At 44.2% G+C, this 21,931-nt stretch overlaps 1 protein-coding gene across 7 annotated transcripts in view; it reads left to right on the plus strand.

The window, feature by feature from the left end:
- Positions 1–21,931, plus strand: part of ADCYAP1R1 (ADCYAP receptor type I) — a 188,761-nt gene that overhangs the window by 41,726 nt on the left and 125,104 nt on the right. For all 7 annotated transcript variants that reach the window (XM_073334759.2, XM_073334760.2, XM_073334763.2 and 4 more), the window contains exon 2: positions 1,490–1,654. In XM_073334759.2, coding sequence (XP_073190860.1) covers positions 1,604–1,654 — 51 coding nt within the window. In that variant the 5' untranslated portion in view covers positions 1,490–1,603. The remainder of the gene's footprint in view (positions 1–1,489; positions 1,655–21,931) is intronic.

The following is a 21,931-nucleotide window of genomic DNA, read 5'->3' on the forward strand; positions in this document are numbered from 1 at the left end:
CATTATTTTAACACAGAGCATCCATCCTGTAACTAGCATATTTCTAATGCATGCATTACCATGGTAACTAAATGCCATGCAGGACAGTAAGTCAGCAGTAGCTCTTCAATCTTCTCCCACACTTTCCTCCCAATATCCCTCATGTCTTGCAGTAAGAAGGTAGAGATCAGTCTCCATACCCCTCTCTGGGCTTCTTTGCCAAGGCTGCCAATAGGAGAGCCAGTTACCAGCTAACAATCTGAAAGCTAGTCTGAGCTGTTGCCTCCGCCTGGCTCCCATGTACACAGGCTCTTTTTAATGGTGTGACTCTTATTTCCCACCTCCTCACCACTAAATGTCAGGATGGACTTTTTCTGTCCTCCTCGGCTGAGATCTTATCTCTCTCTCTCTCTCATTATTTGATAAAACATCAGGAAGACAGTGGAGAAGTAATTAAATTCAGTACCTGAGCGGCGAGCGAGGGAAGAAAGGGAGGAGGGTGAGTATGGAGAGGTTTTTGTGAATCATTTTCTCCTCTATTTAGTTGAGGCCTGGACTGAGATGACTAATGTAGAAGGAGAGGGTGTTGTTTTTTTTTTTTTTAAAATGAAAGGCTCTCGGCTTCCCAAATGCTAATATCGTGCCAGCAAGCTGCAGTCAAGGTTGAAATTGGAAGGAATATTGAACAGCCCTCGATTGGAGAGTTATTTCATATTTATCTTTATTTATTTATCTTGTTTCTTGCAACCCATTTCCCTCCCCGTCTTCCTTTTATTTATCCTTTTACTAGACTTAGCCCTCACTTTTTCTGCATCTTTTTTCTTTTGTAAGAATAACTATTGTTTTTCCCCCACAACATGTACGATTCTGGTATTCATTTTTGAATTCTCTTTACTTTTTTCTCCCCTCACGTATAGCGTTTCTGTGTTACCTTTGATCCCTCTGTTAGGTTTTCCCTTTTCTTCCTCTTTTTTTTGGTCATGTTGCTGACCGGTATGCCAAACTGAGGGCCCAGGGAAATTGTATCTTCTGTATATCTCCAGAGAACTAGGGCTAGATTCCCAGCTGTTCTCAATTGACATAGCTCCAGTGAAACCATCACCAGCTAAGGGTCTAGCCCCTTGATTCAGCCCAAGAAGTGAAAGTTCCCCTGCACACCCATCAAGGGACTCAGTCCAATCCTTGGGTAGTTCAGTGTTCATGCCCCTTCAATCCCTGGCCTTGTACCAGTTGTTACATTCAGTCCCTTTACTTTACTTTTCTTTGGATGTGTTTAGCTTTTATCATTTACATTGTTTCAGTAGTGCCTTTGTTCCAAATTATTGATAGCACAATAATGTCCATTTCCCCCACCCCCCAATCAAGGATCAGGAGCTGTACACATAAGTAACAAGATGTTGGCCCTTCACCTACACAGCTCACAATCTAGGTATTGTAACCCCTGTTCCTCTTTCCTGCAACTCTCCTTCTTATTTCTCATAATTATAATTCTCATACTGTTTCGTTGCAGAGACCTGAGCTGAGTCTTGAAGACCGTGACACTGGGATCGGCAGATGGTGTGTGCTTGAGCCACAAGAACAGCTCTAAGTTGCTATAGATTGGCTAAATATCTATTAGGAGAAGATGGCCATCTCCTTGAAGATCTGCTTCTTCACTCTGGTGCTGCTTCCTCTGGTATGGAATCCCAGAAACAATGTGTGTCTGTCTCTGTAATGGTGGTCTGTGGGTGCATGTGTTTTAAATGCATGGGGTTGTTAGCCCATACTAGGGGAAGGGCCTGTTGCTGACAATGGTTGAGGGCTCTCCGGATTCCCCCTTAGCTTCTATTAAACCACTTTCCGCTTCTAGGGCAGATGGGGTAGAATGATGCTCACTGCTTTTTTTGTACATGTGAAGAAGGCAGGGTCATATAGTCTACGTGTAAGGGCTTATCTACACATTTCCCAGTTTCAGGTTCCTGAGCATTCCTGAGCGCTCTCTGGGTTTAGCTCAGAGTCCTCTGGAGCGTCCTCTGGGGTGCCCTGGATCCCTTCTCTCCTCTTGCACATGGCTTTCTCTCCAAATCATGGAGTTTCTCTGGTCCCTTCTCTCTCTCTAAAATATTCAGTGAAAGACCATCGCTTTGTCAGGTAACACCCACTCAGCCTTATCTGATTATTAAAGCCCTCACCAGGTGATCCATTGCTTACATACTTCCCCACTTGAATTCGATTTGGTGGTTTGACTTATGTGGCAGTTATCTCTTTTTGTCCTGGGGTGCTCCCTTCAAAAAGGGCAATCATCAATATTTAACGACCCTCTGTTGTTAGCCATGTGCCACCACTCGAGATGTTGGTCCCAGGCAGAGGTAAAAAGACAGCATAGACCAGCCTTACAATCAAAATGGAGTTGCCAGTCTGACAGAGAGATAGAGTCCCTAAAATCAGACAGGTTTCAGAGTAGCAGTCATGTTAGTCTGTATTCGCAAAAAGAACAGGAGGACTTGTGGCACCTTAGAGACTAACCAATTTATTTGAGCATAAGCTTTCGTGAGCTACAGCTGACTTCATCGGATGCATTCAATGAAGTGAGCTGTAGCTCACGAAAGCTTATGCTCAGATAAATTGGTTAGTCTCTAAGGTGCCACAAGTCCTCCTTTTCTTTTTTGTAAAATCAGACAGAATCCAAAAGCTGTACGTAGGCACAGTGCTCTAACCCCTGTCTCTTCAAACAGGCAGCTGATGAATTGAAGAGAGACAGGAGGAGTTCAAGGTGGCAGGACAAGGTGGCAAACAAAGAGGCTCTTGCACTTGTGCTAGTGGGGCTGGAAGAGGGAACTGAGAGGAGGCTGATGCTAGATAAAATGAGGAACTGGGAATGACAAGCTCAGTGAGGTTTGTAGACTCAGATTTTTCAAGGCAAGACGGGATCATTTTGATCATCTAATCCAACCTCCTTCACAACATAGGTCATATAACAGCAGTTCCCAAACTTTTTGTCAGCATGACCCTATTTTAATGAACTATTTCTGTCTGGGACCCCAGGCAGCCTGGGAGATGCCATTTTGTAGAGCAATATGGAGTCCTCCACACAGCGTGACCTTGAACGCACTGTACATGTGAGGTCACACTGTGCAGAGGATGCCATTTTGTAGAGCAATATGGCGTCCCCCATGTGATGTGACCTTTCCTGCACCGTGCGTGCGAGCTCACGCTTTGCAGAGCAAAATAGTGTCCTTAGCACACTACGGATTGGTGCAAACCCATCTGCTGATGGTGCGACCCCATTCTGTGTCTCAACCCACAGTTTGGAAACTGCTGCCATAGAATTTCACCCAGTGATTCCTGCATCCAGCCAAATGACTTGTGGTTGAATTAGACCATATCTTCTTTAAATCATTCCATTTTGATGTAAAACCTCCAGTGATAGAGAAATTCTCCACAGACCTTGATACAGAGGCATGTCAAGAGGAATTCCATAAAAGGTTTTGGGAAGGAGCCACCCGAGGGCCCCTGAAGTGGGAATCTTCTGCCAAGATTTTCAAAAACTGACTTGCAATATTGAATGTCCAGCAAAGGACGCATTTAAAGTGGCCTGATTTCCAGAGGGTTACTGCTCAGAAATTGAGGCCCATTTAAAGTGTCTCAGATTGGGCGCCCAGAGATTGAAACACCCAAAATCACTAGTCACTTTAAAACAAAAATCTTGTCCTTTATTTCTAAAGGTGAATTTTGTTGTTATTGTAACTATATAACAGATCTCTTGAGCTTCCAGGTGAATGGACTTCCTGGTAAGTGTCAAAAGGCAACAAGCCACTGTTTACTATCTCCTGCATTTCAGTAAGTTGCTATGATCGCTGTTGTGGATAATTAATGATTGACTATGGCTTCTGTAATGGAGCAGCATTCGTTTGGTCATAATGAACGACCAGAAGGCAAAGCAGGGTTAATAGGATAGAATACTCGTCTTTTCTTCATATCATTTTCTACAGTGGCTCTGTACCTGTAGACAGTGCAAGATTTTGCTATGTCTCCTGCAGGGTTCCAGAGAGTAACATCGCTGATTCCCCCCCCCACACACACCCCAGTACAGGGAAGACTTATGCCCAAGGCAGAGGTTTTATTATAATTTCTTTGTGTGTTAATTATTCTTTCATTTTTCTTCCCTCGAGTTTTCTCTCTCAAGCTGGAGCCTGTGCATATTGCACTGATGTTATTTACACTGTATGCCTTGTTGTGGCCATAGCTTGCTTTGCAATATCTGTACTAGTGGGTTAGCTCTCTGCTTTGACTCTCTGAATCAAAAGTGACATAGATCCCCTTCACTTCTGGATCTCCCTGTTCTGTACAGTATAGATGTCAGGAAGCCAATCACATTATCTTGTTGAATTTTACCAGATTCCTTTATTAAGTCAGTTGCAAATATCACTGCAAAGTTTTAGAGCAAGCTAATTTCCTTCTTACATGCTGCAGACTAAGAAGCCCTGTAAAACGCTTTCTTTCCCACACCCTGCTGCCTTGTTTTGCCTTTCTACACACACAGCTGATGTTTGATAAATCTTTATGGTACTTCCATGACTCCTATCAACGTAGTATCTGAGCACCTCACAAGCTTCAATGTCTTTATCCTCACAACCCCCTTATGAGGCAAGGCTGTTATTCCCAATTTACAGATGTGGAACTGAGGCACATAGAGATTAAGTGACTTGCCCAAGGTCACACAGGAAGTCTGCAGCAAAGCAGGGAATCAAACCCAGGTCTCCTGAATCCCAGACTAGCACTCTAACTAGTGGGCAAGTCACTTAGTCTCTCTGTGCCTCAATGCCCCATCTGTAAAATGGGAATAATAGCCCTGCCTCACAGGAGTGTTGGCATCTCTTGGCATGATGTAAATTCCCTAAGGCAGTTGGATGGACTGGATTCATGGGCCTTTTCTGTACTTAGAAGAAAGCCGTCACTGGTGAGAAACCAATGTAGACACACAATTGCAAACCCCAAATTATAGGAAATATATGACTTGCACTGGTTGAGCTTTCCTTGTTTCAAGTCAGAGTGAACTCAATCAGTGCAAGTCGTGCCTTTTCTTGTCTACGCTTGGAGATTGCACCTGTTCAGCTTGTAGACTGAATGATCATGATGGTCCCTTCTGGCCTCAAAGTCTAACTTCCTGCACATCGCAGACTACAGAACCTCAAACCCCTCCTGTAATAGGCCCATAACCTCTGTGAGTTATTGATGTCTGCTCCCTGATTGCAGAATCAAGGCTAATCCCAAATATAAACAAGGCCATGCGGTCCCCTTCCACTGAGGAGAGGATGAAAGGGAAAAAAAATATCCCAAAACTTTCTGCTTATTTCATCCCATGGAAATCCATAAGAGTAAACCTCATCTGTGCAGGAGACAGAGGTTTTTCAGAGGCCAGTCCAAGATTGCAGAACAAACTCCTCCAGGAACTAAGGGCCACCACAGACCTTACTGCCTTCCACTTCAAGTGCAAGGTGACCTCCCTTCTGTAACATAAACACAGAGCAGTGTATACATTAACCCCCAAACCCTACCCAAACCTTCTGCTGCATGCCCAGTTGTCACCTGGGTGGGAGAGAGAAAGAGAACAAGCCGCATGTGACAGATGTTATGCATTAATGTGCTGCGCTACTGGAAGGTGCTCAGATACTACAGTGTTCAGGGAGGTAAACAAGCCTATACAGAAAAGGGCCCTACCACTTTACCCTCTGCTTGTGGGAGGGGTTAGAAGAGGCAAAGAAAGGGCAGAGGATGTGGTCTTCTCACCACATGCAGCATGAACATCTGGGAACTCCTGGACAGCCGTGTCATGAATTTTGGAAGAGCTGAGCATATCCCTGCTTTCCTAGACTGCCCTTGCTCCTGGCAACTTCCCTGATTGCAGCAATGCCCCCTTCTTTTGGAGGTGGAAGTCAATATTGCTTTGAGAAGCGTCATCTGTGGCATGAATTCTGCAGCTGATCCATGGCTATGGAATACATCTGTAATGTCATGTGCGTGTGTGTACAGTACTTAGCACAATGGGGCCCTGATCCCTGAGTTAGGATGGATGCTGAAAAAGGTGTTATTAAATCTCATGTTTCTGGGCTTAAGCCAATTTCTAATGAGTCATGGAGTACGACTGAAGTTTGAGTAGACATACCTGAGCTGGCTTTATGGCTCCCACTACCCAAGCTAGCTAGATTTAAAGCAGGTGAGCTTGTACAGCCTGGGCTGAAGCCTGGGCTGCCACAGTTCCACTGCTCTGGTACCTGAGCGAGCTAGATTAAAGCTAAAGCTAACACAAGCTGCATTCACACCCCGGCTACCCTGCTGACATACTACCCTTAGAGACCAGGAGGAGACCTACTGTGGAGGGAAGATTATCCCATATTTGCCTTTGGGGTTCTTGCACTGTTCTCTGAAGCATCTGCGACTAGTGGCTGTCAGAGACAGGACGCTGAGCTAGGTGGATCTCAGGTCTGATCCAGTCTGGTGATTGCTACATTCCTAGGCACTACTGTAATGCAAACAATAGAGACATTATTACTAATGGGTTTAAAGTGATTTTAACATAAATGGATATGGTTTTTACCTCAGTGTCCTCAACAGAGTCGGAGCTGATGAGGTATCATGGATGCCATCACTTTATCAGGTTTATATTCAACCTCTCTCTCATTCTTTTCTCTGTCTTGCCTGCATGTGCCTTCTCTTCATTTGTCCAACTGTTCTCTGCACCCTTCAATCCTTTTCTCTCTGCTGTCACTTTCCCTGTCATTTGGCTGGGTTTATTTTAGCACACATCTGTAAATGCAATAGGGGTGTTTTTACTGGAAATGTTAACAAAGTCATCATAAAATTATTGAGAAAATGGGGTCTTAAAACACAGCTCCTTTGTCTGGTACAAAAAGCACTCAAGAAACAAAGATATTCATGAGTCACAAAGTTGGATTTGGATTTGAACTGAATTTTAAATGCGACTGCAATGCAGGTGTTTTAACTGTCTGTAATAATTCAATCAGATGTATTTCTTAAGCTAATGCTTGGAATTTTCTGTGGATGCACTCTGAATGCCACATGGCTGGAAAGTCCAGATGGTAAAATATTCCATCTGATGGTTAATTACTTGGATTACTGAGCTGTGCCTTGGAGTCCCTGACAAAGGGAGGTGTAATTGATGTTCCTTGTATACTAATAGTGAGCTGTGCAAGACCGCAAGGTAAATACAAGATGGGGGAGACAGGGAAACTGTACGAGATCAGAGGTCTGTAGCTGTATCTGGCAGCATCAAGCCTCCATTTACTGAGGTGAGGAAAGGACCCAGACATGTTTTCTCCAATTCTGTTGACTGAGAGGAGATAGATTTCTAGATCTTTTTAAGGACATGTTGTCCCCTGACTTTCCCGCTGCTCTCCATAATCCACTTACACCTCTGCTCTGTCCTTTTATTACACTGGGATAAATTCAAATAGGATCATCTAAACTCGGGCCTCTTGTGATTGAAGATTAGACCATTCTTTCTAGAGGCATTCTTGGTTGCTTTATTTGCCTAGTTCCTCTTTCTCCCTGCTGATGCATCTTTGAGGACACGCAATTTCCTCTTCTTCCCAACTGTGATGGGCACAAATAAAGGTGCTTGTCCTCTTCTCCTCTCCTCTGACCACCTTTGTTTCCTTGCTTGGGCTGTTACCAACTAGCCTTGAACCAGTTCCTCTGCCTTTCCTCCATTCAGGTGGTTTTGGTCTCAAGATCTTGTATCCCCATTAGAAAGGTCAAGGACTCCAAGTGGGGTGGGATATTGTCTGCCACAGGAACCCCTAACACAGCTGTGCCTAGGACCCAACCATCTCATATAAATAGACTTATATATCTCCAAGGTCCCCTGCACAAATAGGAACCAGGGTTGTGCCAGAAGCATATGCATTGCACAGCGGAAAACCTCAGGGAACTAAGTATTATTAAATCATTGAATCATAGAATATCAGGGTTGGAAGGGACCTCAGGAGGTCATCTAGTCCAACCCCCTGCTCAAAGCAGGACCAATCCCAACTAAATCATCCCAGCCAGGGCTTTGTCAAGCCTGACCTTAAAAACTTCGAAGGAAGGAGATTCCACCACCTCCCTAGGTAATGCATTCCAGTGTTTCACCACCCTCCTAGTGAAAAAGTTTTTTTCTAACATACAACCTAAACCTCTCCCACTGCAACTTGAGACCATTACTCCTTGTTCTGTCATCAGCTACCACTGAGAACAGTCTAGATCCATGCTTTTTGGAACCCCCTTTCAGGTAGTTGAAAGCAGCTATCAAATCCCACCTCATTCTTCTCTTCCGCAGACTAAACAATCCCAGTTCCCTCAGCCTCTCCTCATAAGTCATGTGTTTCCGTCCCCTAATCATTTTTGTTGCCCTCCATTGGACTCTTTCCAATTTTTCCACATCCTTCTTGTAGTGTGGGACCCAAAACTGGACACAGTACTCCAGATGAGGCCTCACCAATGTCGAATAGAGGGGAACGATCACATCCCTCGATCTGCTGGCAGTGCCCCTACCTATACATCCCAAAATGCCATTGGCCTTCTTGGCAACAAGGGCACACTGTTGACTCATATCCAACTTCTCGTCCACTGTCACCCCTAGGTTCTTTTCTGCAGAACTGCTGCTGAGCCATTTGGTCCCTAGTCTGTAGCGGTGCATGGGATTCTTCCGTCCTAAGTGCAGGACTCTGCACTTGTCCTTGTTGAACCTCATGAGATTTCTTTTGGCCCAATCCTCTAATTTGTCTAGGTCCCTCTGTATCCTATCCCTACCCTCCAGCGTATCTACCTCTCCTCCCAGTTTAGTGTCATCTGCAAACTTGCTGAGAGTGCAATCCACACCATCCTCCAGATCATTAATGAAGATATTGAACAAAACCAGCCTGAGGACTGACCCTTGGGGCACTCCACTTGATACCGGCTGCCAACTAGACATGGAGCCATTGATCACCACCTGGTGAGCCCGACAATCTAGCCAACTTTCTATCCACCTTATAGTCCATTCATCCAGCTCATACTTCTTTAACTTGCTGGCAAAAATAATGTGGGAGACCATGTCAAAAGCTTTGCTAAAGTCAAGGAACAACACATCCACCGCTTTCCCCTCATCCACAGAGCCAGTTATCTCGTCATAGAAGGCAATTAGATTAGTCAGGCATGACTTGCCCTTCGTGAATCCATGCTGACTGTTCCTGATCACTTTCCTCTCCTCTAAGTGCTTCAGAATTGATTCCTTGAGGACCTGCTCCATGATTTTTCCAGGGACTGAGGTGAGGCTGACTGGCCTGTAGTTCCCAGGATCCTCCTTCTTCCCTTTTTTAAAGATGGGCACTACATTAGCCTTTTTCCAGTCGTCCGGGACTTCCCCGAATCGCCATGAGTTTTCAAAGATAATGGCCAATGGCTCTGCAATCACATCCGCCAACTCCATTAGCACTCCGGCCCCATGGACTTGTGCTCGTCCAGCTTTTCTAAATTGTGCCGAACCACTTCTTTCTCCACAGAGGGCTGGTCACCTCCTCCCCATGCTGTGCTGCCCAGTGCAGTAGTCTGGGAGCTGACCTTGTTCGTGAAGACAGAGGCAAAAAAAAGCATTGAATACATAAGCTTTTTCCACATCCTCTGTCACTAGGTTGCCTCCCTCATTCAGTAAGGGGCCCACACTTTCCTTGACTTTCTTCTTGTTGCTAACATACCTGAAGAAACCCTTGTTGTTACTCTTGCTAGCTGCAACTCCAAGTGTGATTTGGCCTTCCTGATTTCACTCCTGCATCCCCGAACAATATTTTTATACTCTTCCCTGGTTATTTGTCCAATCTTCCACTTCTTGTAAGCTTCTTTTTTGTGTTCAAGATCAGCAAGGATTTCGCTGTTAAGCCAAGCTGGTCACCTGCCATATTTACTATTCTTTCTACACATCGGGATGGTTTGTCCCTGTAACCTCAATAAGGATTCTTTAAAATACAGCCAGTTCTCCTGGACTCCTTTCCCCCTCATGTTATTCTCCCAGGGGATCCTGCCCATCAGTTCCCTGAGGGAGTCAAAGTCTGCTTTTCTGAAGTCCAGGGTCCGTATTCTGCTGCTCTCCTTTCTTCCCTGTGTTAGGATCCTGAACTCGACCATCTCATGGTCACTGCCTCCCAGGTTCCCATCCACTTTTGTTTCCCCTACTAATTCTTCCCAGTTTGTGAGCAGCCGGTCAAGAAGAGCTCTGCCCCTAGCTGGTTCCTCCAGCACTTGCACCAGGAAATTGTCCCCTACCCTTTCCAAAAACTTCCTGGGTTGTCTGTGTACCGCCGTATTGCTCTCCCAGCAGATATCAGGGTGATTGAAGTCTCCCATGAGAACCAGGGCCTGCGATCTAGTAACTTCCGTGAGTTGCTGGAAGACAGACTCGTCCACCTCCTCCCCCTGGTCCGATGGTCTATAGCAGACTCCCACCACAACATCACCCTTGTTGATCACACTTCTAAACTTAATCCAGAGACACTCAGGTTTTTCTGCAGTTTCATACTTGAGCACAGAGCAGTCATACTGCTCCCTTACAAACAGTGCAACTCCCCCACCTTTTCTGCCCTCTCTGTCCTTCCTGAACAGTTTATATCCATCCATGACAGTACTCCAGTCATGTGAGTTATCCCACCAAGTCTCTGTTATTCCAATCACATCATAATTCCTTGACCGTGCCAGGACTTCCAGTTCTCCCTGCTTGTTTCCCAGGCTTCTTGCATTTGTGTATAGGCACTTGAGATAACTCGCTGATCGTCCCTCTTTCTCAGTATGAGGCAGGACCTCTGCCCTCTCGCGCGCTCCTGCTCGTGCTTCCTCCCGGTATCCCACTTCCCCACTTACCTCAGGGCTTTGGTCTCCTTCCCCTGGTGAACCTAGTTTAAAGCCCTCCTCACTAGGTTAGCCAGCCTGCTTGCGAAGATGCTCTTCCGTCTCTTCATTAGGTGGAGCCCGTCTCTGCCTACTTATTATTACCACTGCCATTTTATGTAACACTTATAGATAATGTTATATGTGTACTGAGGAGTAGAAGGCAATCAGCAAGACACTGACTGGGCCCATAGACATTTACCATTGTGGCTAAATAATTGGCCTGGGCATATAAATAAGTGAGGTGGTTCACAGGAAGAAGATAGAGCAATTTCTGGTGAGACCTGTTCTGATTGGAGAGTCAAGGTCCAAGAGTGTAGAATAACACAAGCTGAGCAATGCCCAGGTTCACTGCAGGTTTGTGAATAACTACAGAGCAAAATCAGGTTGCCTAGGAGAGGCCAGTGTTTAAATAAAGTTCAAACAAGACCATGCTAGAAACCACATGGGGATACTTTGCAGAGGTTGTATAAAGCAGAGAGTTAACATAGGTTTATGTTAACTGTGCACTTTTGCGGCATCTTTCATCAGAAGATCTCCAATCTGTATTAATTAATAAATAGTATTAGAAGATCATCTTGAGGATTAGAGCACTGGACAGGGACCCAGAAGATGTCAGTTCAGTTCCAAGGACTGCCACGGTGTCCCTTATGTGACCTTGGGAAAGTCACTTACATTTTCTGTGTTCCCCATCTGTAAAAGGATGCTAATAATGCCATCTTGTCTGCTTAGACTATAAACTCTTTGGGCCGAGACAGTCTCTTACTGTCTGTTTATACAGCAACTAGCGTGCTGGGGCCTGCAAATGACTGAGCTGCTCTGCCAATAGAAGCAATAGAATACAGATATAGATAAGAAACTTGTTTTTCAGTACAGCCATACAATACATTAATTGCAAAACATCTAGATCTGAACCCATTTCATAAGCTTCTGGTTATGCGCACACATAGCTATCTAAACATTGATACATTTTTTATTTAAGCTTAACAGATATCTGGGTCTTAAAAATGTTTGGTAGCAGATTACAAAGCACAAAATGGTTGCCTTACATTAAAACCTTCCCCTTCTCCCCCGCAGTAGCCATAATAATATCTGTGATAAGCAAACAGTATGGGGACTACAGAGATTTAGGATCTTTTATTATGATTTTTTTTCTTCTTGTTTGGTATTGGTACATTTGGAGGCGTATTGGATGAACAGTTAAATAAAAACTAGAAATAAAATATTAGATCCACTGGAAAAGAGCATGTAAAATAAAATATCAGATTCAGTGACTTTTGTGCATGTGCTGTTCAGCTATTAATATCCAGCTCCTGGAGGGAAATTATTCAAGTCTGTAATAAGGGTGTTGCTGGACTTTTCTTCCTTTCTATTGCTGAATCAGCAGCCTGTGCAGATTTACTGTAGAGTCAGCTCTCAGTGAGACAGCCTCAGTGCAGACTGCAAGCTGCGTTAATAAGGAGACAGGAGTTAAAGCCAAAGGGTAGGAAGGGAGGGTATGAGCAAAACCAGTAACATTTCTTTGTATTGCTTACCTGTCATTTACTACAACTCTGTGGCATTAGTCAGGAACTCAGGTATTCCAAGACTGGCTCTCCCATTGGTTCAGTCCATGGCCTTCAATAGGCATCTATCCATTATGTGCCCCAATTTCCGCATCTGAAGCACAATATTTGTCTGTTTTACAGGGGTATTGTATGGGATGAATTAGTCAAAATCTGTAAAGCCCATCAAGAAATATATTGCTACCATATATAATTTCCCAGTGTAGTTATGACTGCAGACTCCAAGGGTAAATAGCCCAATTCAACAAAGCCTTCTATTTGTTTCTCTGGGCAGGAGGCGAACAGCTTCACTTTAGTCCCACTTTGACTCCCATTTCTTAAAAGGAAGCAATGGTTCTCTCACAAAATACTTATCTGGGAACTGCTGAGGCCTGGTCTATACCACAGAGTTAGGTCAATGGAAGGCAGCGTAAGTCAACCTAATCCTGTAAGGGTCTACACTAAAATGTCACTCCCGCCAATGTAACTCGCCCACTACGTCGCCTTAATAACTCCAGCTCCATGAGAGGTGTAGTGCTTAGGTTGATGTAGTTATGTTGACACAGTGTCAGTGTAGACACTGAGTTGCTTACATTGACTGTTGCTGGCTTTCAGAAGACTTCCCACAATGCCCCACACTGACACGCAAAACTATGCAAACGCTCCTGGTGAGCTTCCCGCAGCTCCTATTGGCCGGGAATGGCGAACTGCAGCCACTGGGAGCTGGGGGGGGCCGTGCCTGCAGATGGTCAACATCAACAAAATGTCTCGCAGCCCGCCAGCGGATTACCCTGATGGGCTGCATTCCGAAGGTTGCCGACCCCTGATCTAACATATTGCAGCACACCATGAAGAAACAACCATCCCAGAAGATTTGTAACATGGTTCTGAAGGCTAAAAAAATCTGACCTCATCTTTATGTTTACCTACCCTTTCCCTTCTCCGTGCACTTCAGCACACTTGTTCTGTTCATCCATTTTCTTCTGCAGCTGCCTAAGAGATTTCTTTGGGATGTTTTTATGAATAAAATGTCTAGATTGAGGCCAATAATGTCTCTGCTGATAACATCCATGTTGCTATGGGCAGGTTTACACTACCGGTGAAGTCGATCTAAGTTACGTTGCTCAGGGGTGTGAAAAAACACCCACTTGAGCAACGCAAATGACAGTGACCTAAACACTCTCCACACTGGTGTTATGTCGGTGGAGGATGCTCTCCGGCCAACGTCGCTTCTGCCTCTTGCCGAGGTGGAGCATTTATGACAAGGGGAGAGCTCTCTCCTGTTGGCATAGAGCATCTTCACCAGACCTGCTACAGTGACGCAGCTGTGCCAACCTTGCGCTTCTAGTGTAGATCTGCCCTGTTGTTTACCTACCACTGACAATTGATTAGTTTCTGTTGTTTTTTGCTGCAGCTGCATCCTGCTTCCTACCCCTCAATCCCGGAATGATGACACTATTAATATGGTAAAAACAATATCTTAAGACCAATTTCCACTGATATATTTAATCAGAGGAAGCAAGGACTGATCCTTGCCCAGGGTGCGTGAATGCTCCTCTATCCTGGTTAGAACCAGGGACCATTTGATACCACGGTGATGAGTTATAGGGATCACGATGAATAACTATTAATTTAATGAAATTTTTATCTTCAGTATTATTGCTTCATTCTTTATTTTGTGTACAGTGCTTACTTTTATACAACTGCTTGTTTTTTTGGGGGGGGAGTTATACCTATAAAATTGCACTGGTAAAGGCTTACTGTATATAATTTAAAGACAATAACCTTGAAAATCTGATAGAAGGCAGTCAAAAATGTTTTAACGTCACTCAGACCAACCCATGAGGGTTAATATAAAATATTGTACATCCCCATCCATCCTTCCAGTTCTTTCTTTAGCTGCAATATTATCCCTCCAGTGACAGAAGGATCCACCTTATTTATCTCTATAACTTATTTGGCATCCAGAATTAATGTGGCTGAACGTACATTATTGTTAATTTATTATTGTTGCCCCTAAGAGCCTCAAGCATGGACCAGGACCCTATTGTGCTAGGCACTGCACAGAGAAGAAAAAGACTATCCCTGCTCCAAAGGGTTTACAATTTAAGTATAAGAGAAGAGACAGCAGATGGTCATAGGCAGGCAGGGGAGTACAAGTAAACAATGAGACAATATTAGTCAGGATGACAGCACAGCAGGAGATGAGATGAGCAAGTTTGTAGACTTCATAGAAGAGGAGATTTTTAAGGAGGGGTTGAAGATGGCCAATGAGCTGGTTTCAGGGGTGCTGGAATAATTTGTGCAGTGGGAGCTCAGAGAGCCATTGAATCAAATGGTAAACTCTGTATATAATGGAAACCACTTCAAGCCGGGGAGCGGCAGCTCCCCCAGGACCCCTGGTTCCATCACCTATGTGTGGCTTTGTAGATGTTTTCAGTGAGTCCCTCCCAATCGTGAAGGGCAGCCTGGGAGAAAGCACCAAGGTGGAACATTTAACAAGCGGGTGATGGAAGCTGGGCATCCTGGGCTGATTGGAGGCGCGAGGCGTCATCTCAATAGGGAATGAGAGATGACAGGTAAGGTGGGGGCAGGTTGCACAGCCAGCACAAGGAATGGGTGAACCAAGTAGATTAAAATACATACTCCCTTCCACCCCTTCTCTCTCCCTGCTATCCTGCATGTCCTTGCCATATAACTAAGCTGCAGCCCAGAGAGGAATGGGGATGGAAGATTGTGACTGGAGCCCTCACCTTGTACATTTTGTTCACATAAAAGTGGCAGGGGCGGATAAAGGTCCTGGATCTCCCCTTAGAAACGATGTTGTTGTCTTGAGGAAGGAAAGAGATCTCAGACTTCTCCTTGGAAACCACCCAGAGGGAGGAGAAGTGCTTTACACCTCTTCGTCCCCCTGGAATGCTGGGGGAGGGACAGAAAAGTGCGGTAGCAGGCTATTGTCCCAATAACCAAGAAAGCAACATGAGCAGAGGTGAACTGGGTCATAGAATCATAGATTCATAGGAGATTAGGGTTGGAAGAGACCTCAGGAGATCATCTAGTCCAACCCCCTGCTACAAAGTCATTTGTAAGGAAGGGATCTGAATAGGGAGCTGGATGTGGGGATGGCAGATGTTTTGGATAATTTAGGATGGTAAGCATCCATGCTTTGGGGACTTTAGCTGAACCTGAGCTCCAAACTTTCAGAGGTTCTTTCATCACTAATTGCAACCTCCAAGAAGAAGTGCTATGCATTAACTCCTGGTTGGCATGAAAAGAAAGATCAGTCAGACAGAGCATGCTGCATGGTGCTAATGCAGCAACTGCCAAGGTTAAATATAGAGACAAAACTTGGCTTGCCCTGCGGGGATTTGTAATGCAGCAGGACTGCAGGGATCGTGGATTGCAGCAGATGTCAGAAGCTGAGCATCTGTGAAGATATAATATAAGGTCACCAGTGACATTTATAGGAAGCCAGACGAACATTTTCAAACCTGGGGAGCTAAAGCTAGGCTCTTGAATCTATATTTATCTACTTAAATAATTGTGGCCTGATTTTTTTCAAAGATGCTAAGCAACTGCAGTTTGAGAAGCCTAAATTTAAGAAGCCAGGCTGATAATTTTGGCCCAAGTCTACTATGGTTAATGTAGATTAATGGCCTTGCATACTTGGGGTGTTGGGTTTTTTTCCCCTCTGACACTAAAAATATTGTCTCTTGTATAAATATGCAGAAGATCATCAGGCCTAAATGTCTGTACATTGCAGTCAATCAGACATCTGCTTGGCAAACAGCACCAGCTGCCCTCTCTGTTCTCCTTGGAGAAAGCCCCATGCCACTATATTCTGTAGTGAGACCTCCCAGTCTCGATGGCAGGCTTAACACTTAGATGTATATTACATTTTGTTTTCATTGAGACTTAAAACATTAGGAGGGCGTAACATGGGAGAAATAGGATTTATCATGAATCCTTCCCAACTGGGTAAGACCTTCACTGGTCTAGCTGAGCAGAAGTCATCGTACAAGAGAGTGTCTGTCTGTGTGCATGATGGGATTCATAAAGTGAAACCTGGGACTTGATTCTTGGGAATTTACCCGTTAACTCTCATGGTGTAACTGAGATGATTGTGGATCACTGAACGTGACCTTTTATGATATGTGGAGGTTGCATAAGACCTAGAGCTGCAATGGAACCATAGTCCGGGATCTGAAGTTTGGTGATCGAGCCACTGTGAGAGCCTGTTACAATGTGAGTGCAATCTTCTGTTAACCTATAGAGCGAGAGATGTGGGAAATGGGGGGTGGGGGATATATCTAGCAAAAATTTTCAAACATGAATGCCTGATATTAGATTCTTAACTCCATATTTCAGCAATTATATAAGTTTGGGCTTGAATATTCAGGTGTCATGAGCATCCACACCTCTCATTGACCGCAATAGGAGCTATGTCTGGAAATCTAGGCACTAACCAGGTGCCCAAATTTGGAGATAGGTGCTCATCTACTGTGGTGAGCGGGGGCATATAAGCATATTTGATAGGAAATTTTCATCCCAAATGAGGACAAAATGTTGAAATATCTAAACTTTTCACAAATTTGAGTTCAGAAATGGTGAAATATTGAATAGCAGCATTTTTGAGCAAAATAAAACAAATATTCCTGACTTGAAGTGTTTCATTTTGGTTGAACTCACCCAAAACGCTTTGTGTTGAGTCAGTTCCGCATTAAACTGCATTTCCGTATGGGTGCTTCACGGGAACTGTAACCTGTGTAGTTTGCACAAACAACCAGGTGACTCCCATGGTGCACCATGCCAGAGCATACACCTTGTTACATCATGGAAGGTGGAGTCTTGGCCAGAGAGCCCAGCCCATAGGAGAATGGGGAAATGTGGGACCCCAAACTTCATCTCCCATAAGGGAATGGGTCACCACCGGAAAATGCAGTTTAATGTTGAAGTGACTTGAAAAGATAACTGCTGACCAGCTCTGCCAGTGAGAATTTGGAGCCCCACCCTGAGCAACCTCGAAGGGGACTGACTTTCTGAAAATACCAAGCATCCAACCCTCTGAAAATCAGGCCACTTTAAGGCTTCTCAAGTCAGGCAGCCAAAATAACTAGCCCCTTTGGTATACTTAGTCTCACCAGTCTGCTAAGGCTATATTGTGTCATGGAAGCAGCCCAAAGTGTTGTTAAACTAGCCAGGGGAGTCCAGGAGAGAATTCCCATCTGCACAGAGGAAATCACTGCCAGGAGCAAGCTGATGTAAGCAGCTCAACCAACCATCCCTTTTCTCCTCCCCTGGTTTAAGGGGAAGGAGAGGATGTGTAGGGGGTAGAAGGGTTGGGTTAGGGAGTGGCCATGGGGAAGCAGAACTATGCCCTGTTCTCCACCACCCTAAGTTATGGCTGCACAGAGCAGCTCTAACTGGTACCCGGTCTGGGCACTGGGGCAACTGTACCCCCTGCTGTGTGCTCCACCCAAGCAGACTTGAACAGAGTAGAGAAACAAGGTCTCCATCCCTGTGTTTTTTTCCAGCCCCAATGTTAAACATCTCCAGAGCTGGGGGCCTCCCTTTCCCCGGGGCATTATTATTATTCTGCATTCTAACTGTTCATCATTGGGAAGCTTTTCCAGATCTTCAGCTTCTACTTTTCCCTCAGTTAGGCTCCAAGCTGGTCAGTTTTACTGTGGTGTTACTCTGACACACCATTCAGCCTCCTCCTCCACTTGCTTCTGAATAGGTTTCTTCCTCCCACCCCAAGTATGTGCAGTGGGACAGAGGCAAATCTATGGAGAGAGATTTATTGAGAAGGTTGGTTTACAGATTACTGGCCTCAGTCCTCTGAATAATGGGTTCATTAAGAGATTTGCCTTTTCCCACTTGGACATAACACGGGAACCAGTGTCTCCTGGCTCTGAAATGAACACACATGAATTTTAGAATTAGAATTAAAAAGTTCTGCCATTATGAATGGCCACCATTATAGTGAGCGCTATGACCCTATCCTTAAGCACCCTTCTTTCTAATCACAGTCTGATACATTCTCCTAAATATTGAAACCCCTTGGGAGAACATAAGAGCATTAGCAGGACACTGTGTCAGAGCCGGGTGAGGATGTTTGGTAAAGTTGAGGGCAAATAGCTTTAATTTAATTAGGAGATTAATTAAAACTTACTCCCTGGGTGGGTTTCTAGGCTCATCTAGTGGTAGTTGTTGCTCAGCTCTAAGTGTGACTCAGATCAGTGGTTCTCAACCAGGGGTACCTGTACCCCTGGGAGTACACAGAGGTCTTCCGGAGGTACATCAACTCATTGAGATATTTGCCTACTTTTACAACAGGCTACATAAAAAGCACTGGCAAAGTCAGTACAAACTAAAATTTCATACAGACAATGACTTGTTTATCCTGCTCGGTACACTGAAGTGTAAATACAATATTTATATTCCAGTTGATTTATTTTATAATTATACGGTAAAAGTGAGAAAGCAAGCAATTTTTCACTACTAGTGTGCTGTGATGCTTTTGTATTTTTATGTCTGATTTTGTAAGCAAGTAGTTTTTAAGTGAGGTGAAACTTGGGGGTACAGAAGACCAACCAGACTCCTGAAAGGGGTACAGTACTCTGGAAAGGTTGAAAGCTAGTCATGACCCCACTGAATGGTGAGTTCTTGCTGAGATTCTAAACAAAGGGCATTTCCTGCCTGAAGTATTTCCATTGGGGTTTTATTTAAGTTTAATTAAGTGTAAATGGTCACATATATAATGGGTAAGCACAGTACTCTGCTTTGCAAACAAATGAACAGTCGAGCAAAGCCACAAGTAGAAAGTCTCAAGAGTCACGTTATTTCCAAATGTCCATCTGGAGAATTAGGTTTTGCACTCAGGTGGATTTGCTCTGCTTTAGAATAATAACATCCTTCAAGGTTATTTTGGCATGGTGCCCACATTCAGCCACTCTGCGGCCCTGATCGTGAGCCCTGCCAGAGTTCAGGGGCTACACAGACAGCAAAACTGGCCACTTGGGGATTTGAAAGGGGATCCCCAGTGATGCTGCCGCAGCTTCACTGCTCCAGCACGTGAACTAGCTAGATGAAAGCTAGCATGGGTATGTTTCCATGAGCTGTAATCGCACCCGATAATTGCAGTGCAGACATACCAACCCAGAGGCACTACCACAGAACATGCAGACCATGGAGAAGAGGAGTTAAGGGGGTTTTAAACCACCTTTCTGCGTCCCTTAATCCCACGGATCCCAGACTGCCCTGAGGGCTGGAGCAGCCGCTGAGTTAATTTAAACAGCCCTGGTGGCCTGATGGCATTACAGCAGCCTCCCTGGACTGCCCTTCTGGTGGCAGCACCACCCAGGTTCTCCACAGTACCATGGTCCAACCCCACAAATGTCCCAGTGTGCCCCCTACAACAAGGTTTGCAAGGGCTCGTTGGAAGGCAGCCTGCAGTTGTCTCTACAGTGCTTGTGCTGGAGGAATCTCTCCCCACCCCCTCAGCCTGAAACAGGGGGCTTAGCAGTCTTTTACCTGACATAAAGGACCAGAGCAGGGGTGAGGGTCACAGCAGAATGGGTTTAGCTGGATTTAGGAAGGGCTAGATACTGAAATGGATAATGAGGTCCGCAGTAATATTTAATAAGATTAAAAATGAGAGAGTTGAATAGATGGCCTTGTGTTTCAGGGCATACATCACAACCTCAAAGAGCTGAGGTTAGTAAGACACGTCCCCCTGATAGCAGGTCATTGCATAGTCATCGAAGACAGGAAGTCAAGAACCTTCCTCTAAAGCAGCTGGTGTTGGTTGCTATTGCAGCCAGAGGACGACCAAAGATGTACCCTCAGTCTAATCTGGAATGGCAATTCCTATGTACCCCGGAGATGGCATTGAGAATACCTGCCTCGTGTCACTCGGGCTCACAGACAGATCTGATAATTGGTCTTCTCCAGAAAATGAAAGGCTGCATATGCCAAACTCAAGAAATAGAAGGTACTGCTGGTTGCATAATTCACCTTTTTATCCAGAGTTACCGCTTCAGAAGGCATCCATTAAGTGAATTGTGGGTGATTATACTGTAGCTATTTTCTTGTGTGCAGATAGACATGCATCTCCCAGGGAGTCCTTCAGCTCCAGAAGGTAACCACATCTTACATATGCATTAACCCATTGAAAGGGATCAGTGATCTGTTTTCCCAGCTGGTTCTGTCATTTTAGGTGCAATTTGTTTTAAACAGAATGTCAAAAAATATTCCATCGATTGTATTCCTGTGACTCGCTTTGAATAACTTTCTAACGACTTTCCTCTTTAACTTTTTGTCTGAAGTGTTTTGAAATTACAGGAGTTTGGTCTCCATTTAGGCCAACTGATAAAAGCACAATCAAGTGACTGATGTGCGGCCTTTATGGAGTAAACAATGTATTCAGTTGCCAGGCCAATGTTGTAGGGAGCAGTAATGGCATAAATCAGTGCCAAGAAAATCTATCTAATCAGAGATAATTCCTGAGCATCCCCACAAGTAGGCTGAGAAACGATCAATGACTCCAAGCCCTGGTTGGACCAATTGCTGCTTGTTAGAAATGGGGATGAAAGCTAATAACATTGCAAACAAACTTCCTTTCTGTAAGTAATTCCCTCATGCGTATTCATCATTTTGGTGAGTTAGCTTTTTTAAAAATGAGAATCAGAATAGAGGTAGTAAACAAATGTAATTCAGTATGAAGTCAATGATAAAATAAACCCAATGGATTAAACTCATCCCTAGTGTAACATCACTGAAGACAATAGAGTTACACCAGAGATGAATCGGACTCCATTTCATCTTTATAGTTTGTTGATCTAGATAACTTTGTTTCCAAAGGGCTCAACTATATTCATATACACAGTCTCTGTCTCTCTCTTTCTCTCTCTTTCTTACTGCCTGATCTAAAGCTTATTCTCAAATAAATTTGTTAGTCTCTAAGGTGTCACAAGTACTCCTTTTCTTTTTGCCTGATCTAAATACTAGTGAAGTAGGTGGAAAGACTCCCATTCGATTCAGTGAACTTTGGCTCAGATCCTTATAGATAGGAAATACATAGATCAAAGGAGAAAGAAAGCTAATGTTATTGTATAACTTTTTAAATAATTTCTTTGTTGCAATGAATGTACCAAGAGTATTGTACCAATTCCTGTTACATCAGGACTTTGGTTTTACAAATATAAGGCCTGATCCTGGAAACTCTTAAGCACAAGAGTAACTTTTACTTGCTTGAGTAGTCACATTCAGTTTACTCATGTGAATAAAATTCTTAAGTGTTTGCAGGATTGACCCACAGAATATCCATTGAAGGGAATATTCTATTTTTATACCAGCATTTCTAGCCATGAATTCTACATTTTGGAGGAAATCCTCATTGTTTTTTGTCTCTGAACCAGTTCTTCAGTGGTGGCTCACTGAGACTTCTGAAATCTATTCATACGCCATGAAGAGCTTTTTTGGTTTCCACTTGTGATTTGCTTTCAATT

This window comes from Lepidochelys kempii, chromosome 2 (assembly GCF_965140285.1).
Source record: "Lepidochelys kempii isolate rLepKem1 chromosome 2, rLepKem1.hap1, whole genome shotgun sequence".
In the NCBI taxonomy this organism is placed as follows: domain Eukaryota; kingdom Metazoa; phylum Chordata; order Testudines; family Cheloniidae; genus Lepidochelys; species Lepidochelys kempii.